The 17,437-nt window shown below is 35.3% G+C and overlaps 2 protein-coding genes across 5 annotated transcripts; one reads left to right on the plus strand and one right to left on the minus strand.

The window, feature by feature from the left end:
- Nucleotides 1-615: 615 nt before the first annotated feature.
- On the plus strand, nucleotides 616-7,539 carry LOC122292740 (beta-glucosidase BoGH3B-like). The gene is made up of 9 exons (XM_043101227.1): nucleotides 616-958; nucleotides 1,158-1,362; nucleotides 2,859-2,949; nucleotides 3,311-3,456; nucleotides 3,869-4,112; nucleotides 4,450-4,554; nucleotides 4,642-4,824; nucleotides 5,752-5,953; nucleotides 6,603-7,539. The coding sequence occupies exons 1-9, from the start codon at nucleotides 631-633 to the stop codon at nucleotides 7,094-7,096; spliced, it is 1,998 nt and encodes a 665-aa protein (XP_042957161.1). The 5' UTR covers nucleotides 616-630; the 3' UTR covers nucleotides 7,097-7,539.
- A 3,131-nt stretch (nucleotides 7,540-10,670) lies between these two features.
- On the minus strand, nucleotides 10,671-13,201 carry LOC122292260 (transcription factor DIVARICATA). Of its 4 annotated transcripts, XM_043100504.1 has the most exons (3): nucleotides 12,473-13,201; nucleotides 11,791-12,296; nucleotides 10,671-11,550 (listed from the first exon to the last, which is right to left on the minus strand). In XM_043100504.1, exons 2-3 carry the CDS (start codon nucleotides 12,213-12,215, stop codon nucleotides 10,962-10,964), a joined length of 1,014 nt encoding a protein of 337 aa, XP_042956438.1. In that variant the 5' UTR covers nucleotides 12,216-12,296; nucleotides 12,473-13,201; the 3' UTR covers nucleotides 10,671-10,961. The 4 variants fall into 4 exon arrangements, with proteins under 4 accessions (XP_042956438.1, XP_042956439.1, XP_042956437.1 ...); XM_043100505.1 differs by having other exon boundaries at nucleotides 10,671-11,514; nucleotides 11,791-13,200; XM_043100503.1 differs by having other exon boundaries at nucleotides 11,791-13,200.
- Between the last annotated feature and the right edge of the window lie 4,236 nt (nucleotides 13,202-17,437).

The following is a 17,437-nucleotide window of genomic DNA, read 5'->3' on the forward strand; positions in this document are numbered from 1 at the left end:
TGTATATAATTTTTCTGAATCTCCACCCATTCCGACCAATAGGCATTGAAATGGTCCCCATCATAAAATTACTTTACTCACATTTACGCGAGTGGCCGACTCCCTAGGTTCCTCCTACCCTCTACACCTTCCTCTTGCATCGATTTTGAGTCATATTTGATTTAAGCCCCAATATTATTGGGGGTAGTGGTACTAAATCGATGACATGAATGACGGATATAAATCTCCATCTTTCTTATAATCGTGGACATAAATATCCAAACCCATGACTTCTCATTTGAGAGTAAGGATTTTATTATTAAGGCAAGGGAAATGTTTGTTAAAAAAAGAGAAAAAAATCATAAAAGTAAAACTACAAATTAATATAACTTATTATTGTATATTAGATTGTAAAATTTTTTTAAAATGAAATAAATGTAATAAATTATATTTAACCACGTTAATTTATGGGCTTTGTTTTTAAGCAATTATATTTCCAAATCGATCCTAACTAACAAGAACAAAACTCTCCCCGTTGGGAAAGATGAGAGGGGGTTGAGGTCATATTTTCTGATAAAATCCAGCATAATCAATCGTAAAGTCCTTACCCTCAAGAAAGTTAGATATGACTTGTAGTAGTTACCGAGACCTATGGTTTTGGGAAGAGCAAGAATGACCGGTAAGCAGTGGGTCCCAACCACCATTAACTACCTGACTTTCTCACTAAGTATAAGGACACGGACATCTCCGACGCCACGATTCGTGCGTCCTCTCAAGTATCAGTTCACTGGTGAGGCTGAATTATCAGAAATGAGCAAAGTAGAGGGCATGGATTGCGTTTACAGAGACCCCAGAGCACCAGTAGAGGCTCGTATCAAAGACGTACTTTCTCGAATGACATTGCAAGAGAAGGTCGGTCAGATGACCCAGATTGAGCGCGGTGTCGCCACCCCCGACGCGATCAAAGACCTCTCCATCGGTACTTCCCTCTCCCCCCCTCTCTCTCTCTCTGGTACACTGAATAGCCATTTGGCAGACTCCATTGAAAATGAACTTCTCATGAAGCAACTAAAATATAGAAGTTCGCGTTCGGTTTTAGCTACGTAGATTACCTATTTATGAATGCGCGTGCGTTTGAGTTATAAAATTTTCCTGCAATTGGCGGACGCTCTTTGTAGGGAGTATACTGAGTGCTGCTGCGTCTGGACCCTTTGCGAAAGCAGTGTCGTCTGATTGGGCTGATATGGTTGATGGGTTTCAGAAGTCTGCGCTGGAGTCACGACTCGGGATACCTCTAATATACGGTATTGATGCTGTTCATGGGAACAATAGTGTCTATGGTGCCACTATATTTCCTCACAATGTTGGCCTCGGAGCTACCAGGTTGGTCATGTTAGACTGAGTCCCTGCCTTCCTGGGTTGGTTTCTTACATAATTATTCACTTTTCGACGAAGTTAAAACATGTATAAGGAAAGAAAAAGCTGACAATCTAAAAGGCTAGCTTTATAGAAATTAAATGGCACTTAAATCACCATCGCATCAGTATCAATATTCCCGGACTCTATGTTCAGTTGATGTGAAACTACAGGAAAAAAGAAGACGGAATGAAGCAAACAGACGAAGGGCAGGATCAGCAATCAACCAATGTCCTTTGTTTCTTCATTTTTTAGTAGTTGATTTGACCATTAATTTACATTTTGTTTTTGAAAAGGAAAATCATAGGCCACCGCTGGCCACCTCTGGCCCTATTTTATTCTTTTTTTTTTTTATTTTTTTAATAATTAAGAAATTTTTTTTTAATATTATTATAATTTTTTTATATTTTTTTAAAATATTTAAAAGTATTAAAAAATGATTTAAAAAAAATTTATTTTTACCTAACGATAGCAGTGGGAGCCACCAACAGTGCCTGTAGCACAGTCTTTTTAAAAAATGCTAGGTAGACCGATGGCCTACCGAAGCACTAATAGGTCCTTATTTCCCTTTTTTTTATTTATTTATTTTATTTATTTATTTATTATTTTTTTCCCTTAACTGTTAAGATTTTTCATAATATTTAAGGAAAAAAGAAAATATTTTAAGAGTGATCGATCAATTATTTCGATAAATGATCTATCGGTCTCCATAGAACTGCCCTTTTTTTTAATACTTCTCTCGATTGTGATACTCATTTGTGATTAATACTCTTTTATAAATAGATTGACACGTGTAATAATGGAGTAGAGTGTACTGTCATGTTCGAATTCAAAGTCTCTACTTTAATACCTTATGATATCATTACTTATTACAAAAATTTAAACTACTATAAAGAGATATATTTAATATTTATATTTTGGCTTTAAGTAACGGGTTGAAACATGATTTCTTTTCTAGTTACGCTGAATGACAAAGAACCATAACAGCAATCCCTTTAGCATTTTGTCATGTTCTTCTTCGGGGTTGTAAGACTATTAAATCAACCAAACATAATGCTTTAATCTGGACCGGACCAATAGTCGTATTGGTCAGCCTCTGACTAAATTTTTTTAAGCCAAACCGAGACCGACCGAGTATATATATATTTTTAAATATTATATATAATATATTATTTTATATAATAATTATATAAGTTAATTATGTAATTTTTATCTAAACAATTACTATTAAGTTATTAATTATATATACAATAAAATTATCTAATATTCCTTAACTATATATAATACATTAAAGATCACTTAATTTTAATTTTACTAATTTAATTAAGTTTTTGTGAAAAAAATAAAAAAAACTAAAAAAATAATGTTCATCGGACCGGTCGACAAAAATGATGGACCGAAATGGAAGGTTTACTTTTTAGTGGTGTAGCTTCAAACCACTTGTATTTTTGAACTTGCGACAGGGATGCTGATTTGGCTCGAAGGATTGGGGAAGCAACGGCCCTTGAAGTCAGGGCAAGCGGCATTCACTATACTTTTGCTCCTTGTGTGGCTGTAAGTATTATAGATTTAACTCTTTTTCTGCGGATTTATTTGTCATAAAATGGTTGCGCTGGTTGAATTAATTGATACCAATGCGAATAAAGCTTCCTCCAGTAACCCAACAATGGTGTAAACACGTGCTTGAAATTTGGCAAAAGGAAGAAATTGCCGTTGTTTATGCTGAGGAATGTTTGTAGATAATATTGACTAAGCTTTATCTTCTGATGTGGTTGCTATTTCGAGAATGTAGTTAATTCTTGCATTATAAATAAATCAACAGAGTTCTTGAATTCCGAGAAGAACGCTATATAAATCACAATCAGGGATGATGTGCTAGACCTCTCGATAATATTTTTACATGGGGTTCTGACAGGTATGCAGAGATCCCCGATGGGGGAGAAGCTACGAGAGTTACAGTGAAGACACTGAAATTGTTAGAAAGATGACTTCCATTGTCACAGGTTTGCAGGGCCAGCCACCCTGCGAACACCCAAAAGGCTACCCTTTTGTGGCTGGGAGGTAGAGAAAATGCCACTAAAATACTATTCTATATACATTTCTTTAATGACTAAGCAGTCGGTATCTTTAAATTTACTTATTTAGCAAGTTGATTATTTCAATTTCTTCCTCACTTTGAGCATGCATCACACAAAAACTTGTTTGAGATTCACTTGGAATCTGGGAAGACTTTTTCCTTCTTCTTATTCCTCTCCTTGTATACTCCACTGTCTATCCAAAATTATGTTGTCCTGCTTTCATATCTTCTGATCTTAGATAGTTATAAAACTAACATACCTCTTGACAATCTCAGGCTTTTTTAGTTACCTTGTTTTGTGTTTTCCATTCATAATGTAGATATACCTTGATTGTGAATTCCTCCATTAACAGCCATTCATTCGACTCTCTCTCATAAGTCCACTTTTGATTCCAGAAACAATGTTATTGCTTGCGCAAAACATTTTGTCGGAGATGGGGGTACGGACAGGGGAATAAATGAGGGAGATACCATATCATCATATGAGGACCTAGAGAGGATCCATATGGCACCTTATCTGGACTGCATTTCTCAGGGAGTTTCCACTGTTATGGCATCCTTTTCTAGCTGGAATGGGCACAAACTTCATGCCCATCGTTTTCTCCTTACAGAAATATTAAAAGATAAGCTAGGTTTTAAGGTGAAAATACTCATATTCTCAAGCAAATCTATTTTCTCTCTCGTCAATTCACAGTATTATAATTGGGCGTATGGGTATTCTGCCGGCGAAATAGTTTTTGCAAATTTTGGCTGATTATTTGCAGTCTCTTTAGTCTCTAATTTTTCATCTTGATTAGTTGATGAAAACTCTCATTCTGATTTTCTTTTCTTTTTTCCCTCTTTTTCGTTTTCTTAATTGAAAAACAGGTGGGATAGCTATTAGAGAAATTATATTTACAGTAATCAAACTGCATTTTTGGCTAAAATTACAGTTTTTGCCGTATCTGGATAAATTTTTGGGCAAAATTCTCTTGCAGGGTTTTGTAATTTCTGACTGGGAAGGACTTGACAGACTAAGTAAACCTCATGGCTCAAAGTACCGTTACTGCATTTCCACTGCTGTTAATGCAGGAATAGATATGGTAGGGAGTGAAATACAATTCCATAGCCTAAACTGAGGTTGCTTGCTTTGTTTTTGCCTTCCTTTGCCTGAATGAAAAATTATGCAGGTAATGGTGCCTTTGAGATACAAACTATTCATGGAGGATTTGATATTTCTGGTTGAATCAGGGGAGATACCGATTACCAGGATTGATGATGCAGTTGAACGAATTCTTAGAGTGAAGTTTGCTGCCGGTCTTTTTGAATTTCCTTTCACAGATAGATCTTTGCTTGATAAAGTTGGTTGCAAGGTAATGTTTGCAGAATTTTAAATATTTAATCAAAAGCATTCTCTATTTCCATCAAGCTAAATTAGATCATTATTCTGCCCTTCTCTCTATTACAAGCATACATGAAGAGAGGAAAACAAGTTCTCATCAGGAAGTGGATTATTATTATTTTTCCCATAAATGATTGAAAACCAAAATTTATTAGGTCCTTTCTCTCAAATTCTAATTCATCCATATTGTCCCTAGGGAAAATAGTGGGAATGGCGTGAACCTGTGGCTAAAATTTGATAATTATAAACAGACAGCTAGTGATTTAACTTTACTATCACCTGAAACTCCTTAATTTCACAAAAATAATTAGAAAAGCAATGACATACCATTACGTTAGAAGAATGGATCATTGGCAATTACATAATGAAAGAGTGGATAATCTTTATTGAAGAGAGAGGCAAAGGGAGAGGTGAAGGAAGGAGGATTTGTAAAGGCTGTGAATCTCATTAAAGTTCTCAGAAAAGAGTGGATCCTGATAAAGAAATAGAAACAGTTGCTACAATTTTATTGTCATGATTTACAATTTATCTTATTATAAGGCATGCTAGAGATAATTCAATGCTTTTTGTAAGGGGTAGGAAGCGGAAAAAGAAAAAGAATGCTTTAGTTAGCAAATGGATTGAAAATGGTTTCCTCTCTTGCTTCAGGAAAGCCATATCTCTGTATACTTATGATATTTGTACAATAAGAGATAAAATCAGAACAGTCACAGTTGGCTATCATCAGATACAATAACAGTTTCATCTTTATCATTTTGGTTTGGAAAAATTTGTTTATTTCTCTTGGCCCTAACTTTATCTTTCTGTGCATTTTCATCTGCTTCAATAACATCCAACCATGACATGCAACCTAAGTTTTATTTCTCCAAAGCTGAGGTAAAGTTTTAGCTACCTGCAGTTGCATCGAGATCTAGCACGTGAAGCAGTCCGCAAGTCCTTGGTCCTTTTGAAAAATGGAAAGGATCCTAACAGACCTTTTCTTCCTTTAGACAAAAATGCTAAAACAATTCTTGTTGCTGGAACACATGCTGATGATCTTGGATATCAGTGTGGGGGGTGGACAGAAACTTGGTATGGAGGCAGTGGAAGGATTACAATCGGTATGCAACTCTAATGAATGCCAAGCAATATGCTGACTTTCGCTATCGAAGTGATGTTATTTAGCTTTTAAGAATGATTATTTCTTAAGGCTGATTTTTCATTCATTGTGCTACTTGCTAATATATTAATTTTAATTTTTTGTTCTTTCTATTCACATTTGTAAGACTGGTTTTTGTTCATCTGCGTTCATGTTTATCACTGAAGCCAATTATCATCTGCCTTAATCCCAGCCCTACTAGTTCAGAGTTAATTTGACTAAACTGTAATCCATTTAAGGAAGACATCAAAATATGCAAGAGGCTTACTCAGTTCGGTCTGTTTCCATAGTGATATATGATCACACATCTTTTTTTGGTGGTCAAGTGTATCATGCAGTATGTTTTTCCATAAGCATGCTGCACGCCTAGGGTCACATCTATCCCACCACCCCACTCTTAAAAAAAATAAACATAGAAAGAAAAAACAGTATTTTTGCTATGTCGTCAGGTTCTCCTTATTTTTGTTGCAACTTTGATCTTTTAACGTTTCAATAAGGCATCTATGGACCACAATTTCATCCCATCAGAACATTTTTTTCCCTTTTTTGTAGATGATGCCTTATATGCAAATTGGCACTGAACTTCAATTTACATTGTCCTTGCATTTTAGGCACAACCATCTTGGATGCCATCAAAGAAGCAGTAGGAGATGAATCGGAGGTAATTTATGAGCAATATCCATCAGCAGCCACTTTAGCACGTCGGGACATATCTTTTGCCATTGTAGCTGTTGGTGAAGAAGCCTATGTAGAGACCCCTGGTGATAATTCAGAGCTCGAAATCCCCTTGTTTGGAGACGACATAGTGAGTGCAGTCGCTGACAACATCCCCACATTGATGATTTTAGTATCTGGAAGACCCTTAGTTTTGGAGCCAGGGCTTTTGGAAAGGATAGATGCTCTAAGTGTTGCTTGGCTGCCTGGAAGTGAAGCCGGAGGAATTGCTGATGTTGTCTTTGGGGATCATGACTTCATAGGCCGACTACCACTAACATGGTTTAAACAAGTTGAACAACTGCCTTTGCATGTCGGAGTCAATTCATATGATCCTTTATTCCCCCTGGGCTTTGGTTTGACGTACAATAAGGAAAAATCTCCAAACTGATTAGTTTCTCAAAACAACTTAGGCAGAGACAGCTGATCTATGAACAGATTTTCCACTGGTATGAAAGTTGTCTGTACTCCATCTCCATGTTTTTGTTGTATCCTGCCACAGTCCCATTTCAACCGGTTTCTCGTTGTTGTCCTGCAAACAGTGCATGTGGCCCATGCATGCCGCGTTCATTGAAGATGAATTATGGTCTGTCGAATAAGAGTAAGCGGTTTGGTCATGTTCAGCAGTCTGTATGTAAGGGATGCGTGGCTGAGGATGGATATCATGTTAGGCTTTCATGATCTATTAAAGTCTCGCATTCACCTCTAAATTTCAAGAAATGACTAATGTCGGTAACAATACGAAACGACAGAACTTTTATTTATTTTTTAAAACTATAATGTTCTCACATCATTAAGAAATAATGAATAGTATTACTTTGTCCTCTAGCCAAATAAATATTTTTTCTTATATAAAATTTGGTCATTTTCAATAAGCAAAAGTGCTTCCGGACATGATGCATGAGGCCTAAAGGCATCGATGGCATGGCAAGAGAGTGAAGTGATCATCTACATCCCATCCAAAATAAAGTTGGGAGACCATATAGACTTGCTAGACTTGATAATAGGCTTTCTTCTTGACTTAGACATGTTAGGCCTATTTCGTGGATGAGTCTAATTTCAATCATATGACTATCTTCAAAGCATCACCATGTAACTTAGAACAATAATGATAGATACATAGACACTTGGAAGAAAGAGATGTGGCTCCATTTGCGACCGTGTATTGTTCGTGTATAACCTATCATTATCCTAACACGAATCCTCACAGAGATCAGATGATCTCTGTGTACTAATAAAACAGTCTAAAGAATCGTATGCATTCTTTAATTACTATTCCTCCATAAAATTTATGAAGCTTCACTCCAATACATGCATATATTTCAGATATTTTGATTAACTGATAGCAGTTAACGAATCAGAATATATTTGAATGATTTTTCAGAAACTAGATGGCCGAAAGTGTGTAGTGATGATGCTATTGTAAATGGTTTCAACTTGTTAAGATGTTGATCAAAATTTACGAATAAAGTGGCCAACGTGCTTTTTCAATGCAAGTTGCAGAAATGCTTCTCCTTTTTGAAAAGATGGCGGTTAGCTTTGTCATCTACTGTAGAAAAAAAAGAAAACACTCGTTGGAATAAACCATATTGCTCATTTTGTCCTGAATTCTTTGCTTAATGGATGGGAATGAATATACCATAGTCTATATGCAAGTCACAGGGGTGGTTACTTGGCATTTCATGACAGCAATGCCACATGCAAAGTGCTGCATGCAGAATAAAGAACTAATTACATGAATTTGAATTAAGAACAGAAGAAAAATGGAATGAGATAATATTTAGATATAGTCGTAAGGTGTGTAAACTCTATGCGTTTCTTTTGAAAAGAAGTGAGATTTATCATTAAAAAAATTTAATCACTTTTTTCAAAGAGAATGCTCAGGACAGCTTGTACATTCTAACACTGCAAATATCATTTTTCATAAGAATATTGATACAAGCTGAGCAAATGCCACATTAGCAAAGCACCACATCGTTCCAGATTATGGCTCCTGTAACAAATATCAATTAATTATGATGGATTATTAGATTCAAGAAGTTGATAACTTCAACTTTGATTAGAAAATGAATTAAAATTTCATTTTAAATGTCATTTAAGCATATATAATTTGTGGGGTAGATGATTAATTTGGGTAATCAAAATCAAAACTCCTGTTTTGAAAACTATAGTTGATAATAGATAGATGTGCACTCTATGCAAAACCTAACTTGGTCCATAAAAAAATTATTGTGAATAAAGTATCACTGGACTTTTGGGAGCTGATCTGGAAAAGATGGGATTTGCACTCTACACAAAACCTAACTTGGTTCATCAATCATTATGCTACCATGTGTCTATATTAGATGAATAACCCTAAGTTCAATGCTGCAATCCAGTAGTAGCAGGACTGTGTGTGTGTGCGCGCGCGTGTGCGTGCAACTTCACTTAATAAATATTGGGCCATAATATTACTCACTTTGTCTTGTTATATGATCATCATGAGCTCAACATAGCACTTCATTAGCAGGAAGATTTCTTGGTCTTAGGAAAAACAACAAAGAAGAAAAGAAAAGAAAAGAGATGTGAGGTCAAAGAAATTTCCCCCACCAAAAGAGAGAATCTCGAAGCCCGTATAGATCTAATAAAGTGTAATCTACACTGATTAAGAAAAGGTAAACAACTCTTTTCTTCATAATGAAAAGCTATGTGGCTTGTCTCCATGAAAGAGATCACACGACTTGTCCCTAGATGTAGAGAACAGTGAAACCATTAAAATTTTTGGCTTCATTGGTTGTTGGTTCCGTACATTCCCAGAATCACAAAATCACCCTGCTTTTTCCAGAATATAAATGAATGGTATTTCTATCTTATAGCAACATGTTATGTAATTAAAAGTATTTATATTACTTAATAATTAGTTCTTAGAACATAGAGTCTAGCACTGTTGCTACTGTTTTGCAACCAGTAATGAGTATTCCTTGAACTGGGAGAGAAAAAAAAAAAGACTTTTACTGGGGTAATCCAACATGAATCTTTTACTTTATACCATATAACTATTGTACTTTAATCATTAATTAATGGTTCTAGGAGGGATCTTCTTTCTCTCCAAGAGGATCTCTTGAAAAAGATCCCTATATGAAAGACAGATTACCAAAGTAAAGAAAAGTAAGGGGGTTTGAAGCATATGATGCTTCGGTTAGTGCATGTGGAGTCAGCATCGACTATGCTTAGGAGGTCAAGCACAGTCCACTAGGCCATTTTAGGGGCAAGAAAGAATTAACAGTCTTGTAAAGAAAAGTTGGCAATCAAATACTACGGAAAACCAAACCGAGTGCCAAGTGACTCGGTTAGCTAGCCTTGCTCCAGTTATACATACGAAGTGTACAAAGCCACCTAAGATGCCGACAATGTTTCATCAAATTCATTAGATCAGCTTCTGCTCATGTAGCTGCAGATTTTGAGATTCAATATACATCCCCTGTTACTAAATTAGGTGGATCAATTTTAATACTGCCCGTGAAGGATTTACAGGCAGTGTGAACATTAGATCATCTAATTCGGTCGAACAATTTCAATTATTTGATCCAACTCAGATATGTTTTTAGGCATAACTGGTCATGTTAGACAGATAAGTTGCATAACAAAATGGGTATTGAATTCGATAAGCAACTATGGAGTCTGAGGTAACAAAATGGTCACTATTGCCTTTATCTCTTTCCTCTTGCAAGCTTGGGACTTCCATTTGTTTGCTTATTGCCCCATAATCACTTTCTACATTCTGGTTTTTATCTTTGAGGGACAAACTCTTAAGGTATCAAATGGACGGTCAGCTGTGAAATCCACCTGTTTGCTTCAAAAACGTTTACCATATCTTTGCATGATAATGGTCTCTATCAAAGTCATGCACCATGCTTGCTCATCATTAAATGCCTTCTGCATAAACTGGCCACTCCATCCTTGACAACACTACAAGAAATTTGATCTTGCCATAAAAAACTGAAAACTTCTATTGAACCACTGAGACTTGCACAAAGAAACCCAAGTACTTTGAGACTCTCCTTCCACTCAATTTCAGAGCTTAGAATTTGAAGTTTCAAGAGAAACCGAGAAAACACAATCCTCATCTACTTCTTCAAATTCATATACTATGGACTAACCCCAGTTCTTTGAATAACATATTCACATAGAACGAGCTAGAAGCACAAACAAAAAGCTATACTAGAGAACAGAACAAAGATACGGCTTGAGAATACAAAACAACCGGTATCTCGTGATCATCCATGGGGGTAGTGCTGTGCAGAATGCATTTGGAAGACCATATTTGGAGCTCCCATGTAAGATTCATGGGAAACACCTCTTGGCAGATTGTGACCCTGCATTTTTTGGCCATAAGAGCTAACAATCCCATATGGAGAGGTCATGAACACATTCCCATGTGTTGTGTTGAAAGCCATGGTTGCTCCCCCATTGGACTGATTCCATTGAAAAGGTGTTCGGGGCGTGGCTGCTGCGGAATTTCTCTGCTGCTGTTGTTGCTGGTGGTGGGGGTGAAGCACCGTCGAGTGCTCAGGGGAAGAGGGTCTTTTACTGTCCGGTGAAGGCATTTTCATGTCAACGATACTGACGGTAGTTATGTCATGGATGCTAGCTCTCCGCTTGTCTTTCCCTCCCGAAAGCTGCCTGATGAAGTACTTCTGAGCATGGCTGGCCACTTGTGTCGGTGTCCTAGTAATAACGAAATTGCGCGAGATATTTCTCCAGTCTCCTTTGCCATACTTCTTCAGCCCCATCAGAAACAATCTACGGAAGATGAGACCAAAGATTAACCTGAATACATAGCAAACTACCTGAAAGAGAATAAAACTACAACCAACGAAATCAGAAAAACCAAATTGGTATAAACGAAAATATATCGACTTCAATATGTGTGCGCGCGCGCGCGCGCGCGCGTGGAATCCGTATAAGGATTGCGTTTTGGTACATACCCATGTCGTTAAATCTGCAAAAATCCTAGTTCAAGTACTAAAGTTTTGTGCCGTACACATTAAGCTTTACCATCACGTAAAATTTAAGCAGAACAAGAATTTGACAGGAAAAACTCACTTATGCTCCTCCTCTGTCCATGGAACCCCTTTCTTTCTCTCCTGCTCGGCAGACCGAGCCGACGAAGACCTCTTTCCGCCGATGCCGTAAGATTGCCTAAACCCATCATAGACATTACTGTTCACCCCATCTAATGTGAATGGGGAGGCGGCATATCCTGGAATCGTCACCAGCCCTGCCTCTATGTTGTTAATATCAGCCACCAATTCCTCGTACTGCCTCATCACATCCGAAACTGTCTTTCCAGGGATCATCGCCGCCACTTTGGGCCATCTGTCCGGGGATTCCTTATCGTACACCGCTAGCGCGTTTTCGAACATCTTGTTCTCGGCAGGAGTCCATTTCGTACTCTTGCTTTCCTCAAGAAGCCAATTCGCGTTCGATATATAGGTAGCAGGGGAGAGAATTTCCATTTCCCACTTCATCACTTCTAACTACCATGCAAATTACAGTATCTTACCAGCAAAATATGAACGAGTTCACAGTTCTGCGATTGCTCCTGTATTCTTTTGTGATTGTGAATTGAAGAGTCAGCTCAAGATTTTGAATTGTTGAAAAAGAAGAAAGACAGAGCAAGAGGGGGGAGAAGTAGAACCCAGATAGGAAAATGAAGAGGGGTGGAGGTTTTAAAGCAATAATATCAGTGTTAAATCAAGAAGCATTTTGAAAGGAATCAGAATACCTTTTTGTGCGTAGGCATACCCCTGAGGAATCTAGAAAAGACCCACCTTTTCAAAAATCAAAGAGAATCCCACAAAACAAATTAAAAAGGAAAATAACTTAGGTGCTCCATTCTGGAACCCTAGAACCACTGCTGAGATCTGAACCCAGTGGAATTCAGGAACAAAAACAGAGAAACAGAACTACGGAGTGAAGACCGAGAAAACTTCCATGAAATTGAAGCTGGAATGATCAGAAGTCCAAGAGAGTAGGGCTTCTAGGTAAGACTTTCCCAAAAGACAACCAAAAAAAAAAAAGAGCTTTATAATTTAGAGCTAACTAACATTTGTATCTCTGGCTGCAACCACTTCATATCTCAATTGGGAAAGAAAGAAGCTGGCTCCTCACGAAAGGAACTAAGAAGGAACCATGAAACAAAGCAAGGTAGGAAAAATAACCAAATTCGGAAAACAAGGGAAACTCTGAACTCTTGCGGCTTTGAAGCAGTTTAAAAAAGCTGGTAAAGATCCGTTCTTTCTCCCTTTCCCTTGTGGCATCAGCAACAAAGAAAAGGAAAAGACAAAAAAGTTAAGTGACACTACGAAGGGAAAGAGAGAAAACTGAGGGAAGCTGAAAAAGCAGGTTGGTAAGCTTCAAGGAATGAATCTAGTTTTGCTTAAGAACTTTAGCAACTGAGGGAGAAAAGCTAAGACTGTAGGTGGTGGGCTTTGATTGGTGGAGATGGTGTCTGGGTATAGTGCAACTTATGGAAAGTTCCCTCTTATAATAATACAGACACTCTCTCAGTTCTGTATTTTCTTTTTACCTTTTTCCTTCGGCATTTCTATTTTGTTTTAAAAATAACCAAATATGGAAAGAAGGCCAATTTTTTTTCCTATCTATTAGTATTAAGATAAATAATAATTATAATTATAAATATATAAATACTATATAATTATTTTAAAAAATAAATAAATATAAGACTTATATAAAAAATAATAAATTTTTAATAATAGACTCTACTCTTTTTTAAAATGACTACACGTCATTTATTCATTTTATAACTATATATAATATTACTTTAATATTAATTTAAGAGAAATTTTATTCCCAAATAGATCTCTAAATTTATAAATTAACATAATTTTAATATGATTAAAAAAATATAATTTTATATAATATGTGAGATTGAAACTAAAATATATCTAATATATTATATGAAATAATGTTAATTTGTGAATTTATTTTAATAAAATTTTTTAAAAGTGATAGTATTTCTCTTAATTTAATCCTAAAATAATAAATGCATAATATTACCGATAAAAGCATAAAATTTATAAATATAGTAATAAAATCAACATATATTTATCATATTAATATTTATGAGCACTGTTACACAGCAGTTTCATATCAATACATCAATATAAAATAATAGAAGATAAAATAATAAATTTATTTTTTTAATAATATAAAAAAATATGAGACTATTATGTAGATTTATTCAATATTTATTAAGTGAATTAATAATGCAAGAAATAACATTTTTCTTTTAAAATTAAATTTCGAGGTGCGTAATAAACAGGTCCGGGAAGGTCATGATGAAGCCCGCCCACCTGTACTGCACTAGTCAATGGAGAGGGGGAAGGGGGGCAACAACAACAAATGCACCCCATCATTGCTCTGGACCGTCTGATGAGACTACTTTATGAAATATTGACCACATTTCATCAAATACTTTTTCCTTTGGTGGGGCCCACAAACGGTAGCCGCCAAAATTACGGTCTGGCTCAGTGGGAAATTTTACATTCTGGCTTGCCGTGGGATTGAAGGGAGAGGCCGTGGGATTGGAGGGAGAGGGAGGCCTCTCATTGGGCAGTCTCTCCCAACATAATTGTATTGGTTATGATCTCAAGGAAGCTGGGTCCTATCTCACAAGGCCACTGACTATCACCACGTGGCTCTTATTTATTGGCTTTTACAATCTGTACCATGCAGTCCAAGGGAGAAGCAGCCAACCACGGGTTACCCACCAATTAGCTGGATCCATGTCAGAAGGAAAACAAACATAATTATTGGCTACCAACTCACGCATAAGTGAAAAGAAAATTTATAATTATATTTCAATATGTATATTATTTTAATATAATTGATAAAAAATAAATTTTATTAAAAATAATATTAATTTAAATTTTAAATATAAAAAAATTATTATTAATACGTAATTTTATTTGTACGTAGTTTTAAAATGAAAGTTATTTTGTAGTGGAAAATTTGAAATGATTTTCTCAATTTATTGTTTTTCATATAAATTGTTGAAAAAATATTATTATATATATTTTTATTTTTTTAATTTTTACAGAGAATTATTACAACCATAACAAGATTTTATAAAATTAAATTTATAAATTAATGTGATTTCATATGACAGGTTAAAGTCTAGTTTGGATTCAAAAATTAGTTGAGATGCTTGTATATTAAAATTAAATAAAATATTAATTTTTAATATTAATATTGTCTTAAAATTTAAAAATATTGAATTCTTTATTTTAGTTTGTATAAAAATTTAAAAAATTTATAATAATGTGATAAAATCTATTTTTTAATTTAACAAATCAAGTCTTTTTTATAAATTTATTTTTATAAAATTTGTTAGTTTATCAAATATTTATATTTTTCCTATATTAATCCATTCTTAACCTAATGGCTATCCAACCATCGGCTTTCACATCTCCACTCGCCAAGCCCTCTTATTTATTTTATTTTTGTTTCACAAGGTCAGTGGAATTGAGGAGGAGGACAATGATGCCCTTCTCCACAAAGCTTTTTTCGTAGCACGTGTAGTGCAATCTCGAATAAGTTATACACGAGCTGGGTAGGACCCACCTCTGCTTTTCTCTGAGCCCCACATAAACAGTACATCTGTCACTCTCCGACGAAGAGAAGGAATCCACGCGCCGACCATGTGGGTCGTCCACCACCGTCCCTCAACCAATAAAACCAAGCGGTCCCCTTCAGATGTGACCAACTGCTCCATTGCTCCTGTCCCTGTCTCAACCTTTCCTTTCTTTTCTTTAACCCCCCACCCTTTGGAAAGTGGAAACTCTACACGTCCTTGGGGTTTTCCCGGTCCCCACAACAACACTACTTTTTAAATTAACTTTTGCCTCTTTTACCATCCTGTCCCTGGCACTTTCCCCCACGGAATTACCTTAGATTAGCGGCGTTTTGGGTACTGACTGTTTTGCCCACCAAGTTTGAGTTGTCTTCACATGTATCATCGAGGAGCCCATACCTCGTGCTTAAGTCGGCCTAAGTTCTGGGCCCATTATTAACACAGTGAGATCAACTTAATTGAAAGATGGAGAGCAGCTTAGTTTAAAAGGATTTGTTTTAAGGAAAAATATAATTGTGAGTATAATTGTGTATTAATCTGTATATTAATATAATATAATTAGTTAAAAAATATATTTTATTAAAAATAATATTAATTTAAAATTTAAGTATGAATAAATCAATATTGGTATATAGATTAGTGCACGACTATACTTATATGTAACAAAACTCTTGCTTTAAACTATCAGAATTTTGTTTGTTGTGTGAAGATTGAATTCTCGGATGGTGCTACCTACACTAAGGGTGATACTGATGCCTCCTAGTTTTGATCGTTATTACATTTTTATTTTTTTAATATTAAAAAAAACAAGAAATACTAACGATCAAAATCAAGAACAAAACTCGTGGTCCCCGATCCATTTTGTATGCCCTTGTTGTTTGAAAAATAGAAACTATACCTAGGTTCCGTTTGGATGTTAAATTGAGTTAAAATTAATTGAGTTTTTTTATAACTAATAGTAATTTAAGATGGTAAGATGAGTTTTATAGAGTCTATTTAAAATGAGTTAGATGTGTTTGAATATTAAGATGAGTTTAAATATATTTATGAGAAGTTAAAAAAGGTTGTGGGTTTCACATATAAAAATGTGTTGAATTGAAAAAAGATTTTTAGTTCCACATGTAAAGAAATTTTAAGTTGAAATGAGTTTAGTAATTTGAGAGTTAAGTGTTTAGATGTTATATTCAACTTAAATTTAGACTGAATTCAGTTCAATTTAAGTTCCAAACGGAGTCTCCTCAATGATCCATACCTAATCGATGGGTTGTCTTTAGTATTGGCTTTTATTCTCGCCTACATGCAACACCAAGGTGAATGAATCCATGCATTGTTCTACTTCCAATTTTGGACCGACATTATGAATGTAATTACTAGCTTATTCTCACTTTTTTTCTCTCTTAATCTCTCTTTAGTTTTATGGGAAAATTATTAAGAGGGTGGGAGTAGTTTTTCTAGGAAAAAAAAAAATCACCTTATGAACCTCATGAGAATTTTAAGTGAGGACTGCATTACATATGAAGCAGGGATTACTGTCCGTATTAATTTTTTTTAATAATTTTAAATGTTTAATAAAATTCTAATGAAAATAATTCTAAAACTTGAAAATCAGAAAAAAAGGGGGGGGGGGGGGTTAAAAAAATAAGACAAAAAATTACAAGATATATATAACTTCTTAAGAATTATAGACAAACATCCTGATCTATTCTATATGCTTGTTTGTGTCTCAACAATGATCTCTATAGAATATATGCTTTTGTGCCGAATGTAACATGTTTTTATTGTTTTTTTTTTCAAGCAATATATTCATTTATTCATAAACTAGTACAATAAATTAGCGGATTAATTATACAATAAAAGGAGGGTCTTTCCTAGTCGAAAAATCTAGAACACTTGGAGGAATGAATCCAATTTAGGCATATGTTTCCAAAAACTTGATTAGAAGCCGCTCATTGTGCTAGTTGATGCGTGCATCAATTTTGAGATCGATAAATTTTTTTTACAGTCCACTGGTCAAAGTCTTGTAGCAAAAATGAATGTCTCTAGTGGTTGTCTACATGGTCCAATCTATTGCAACTTTATGATTGTTGATGGCCA

This window comes from Carya illinoinensis, chromosome 13, assembly GCF_018687715.1.
Source record: "Carya illinoinensis cultivar Pawnee chromosome 13, C.illinoinensisPawnee_v1, whole genome shotgun sequence".
NCBI classification, from domain to species: Eukaryota; Viridiplantae; Streptophyta; class Magnoliopsida; order Fagales; family Juglandaceae; genus Carya; species Carya illinoinensis.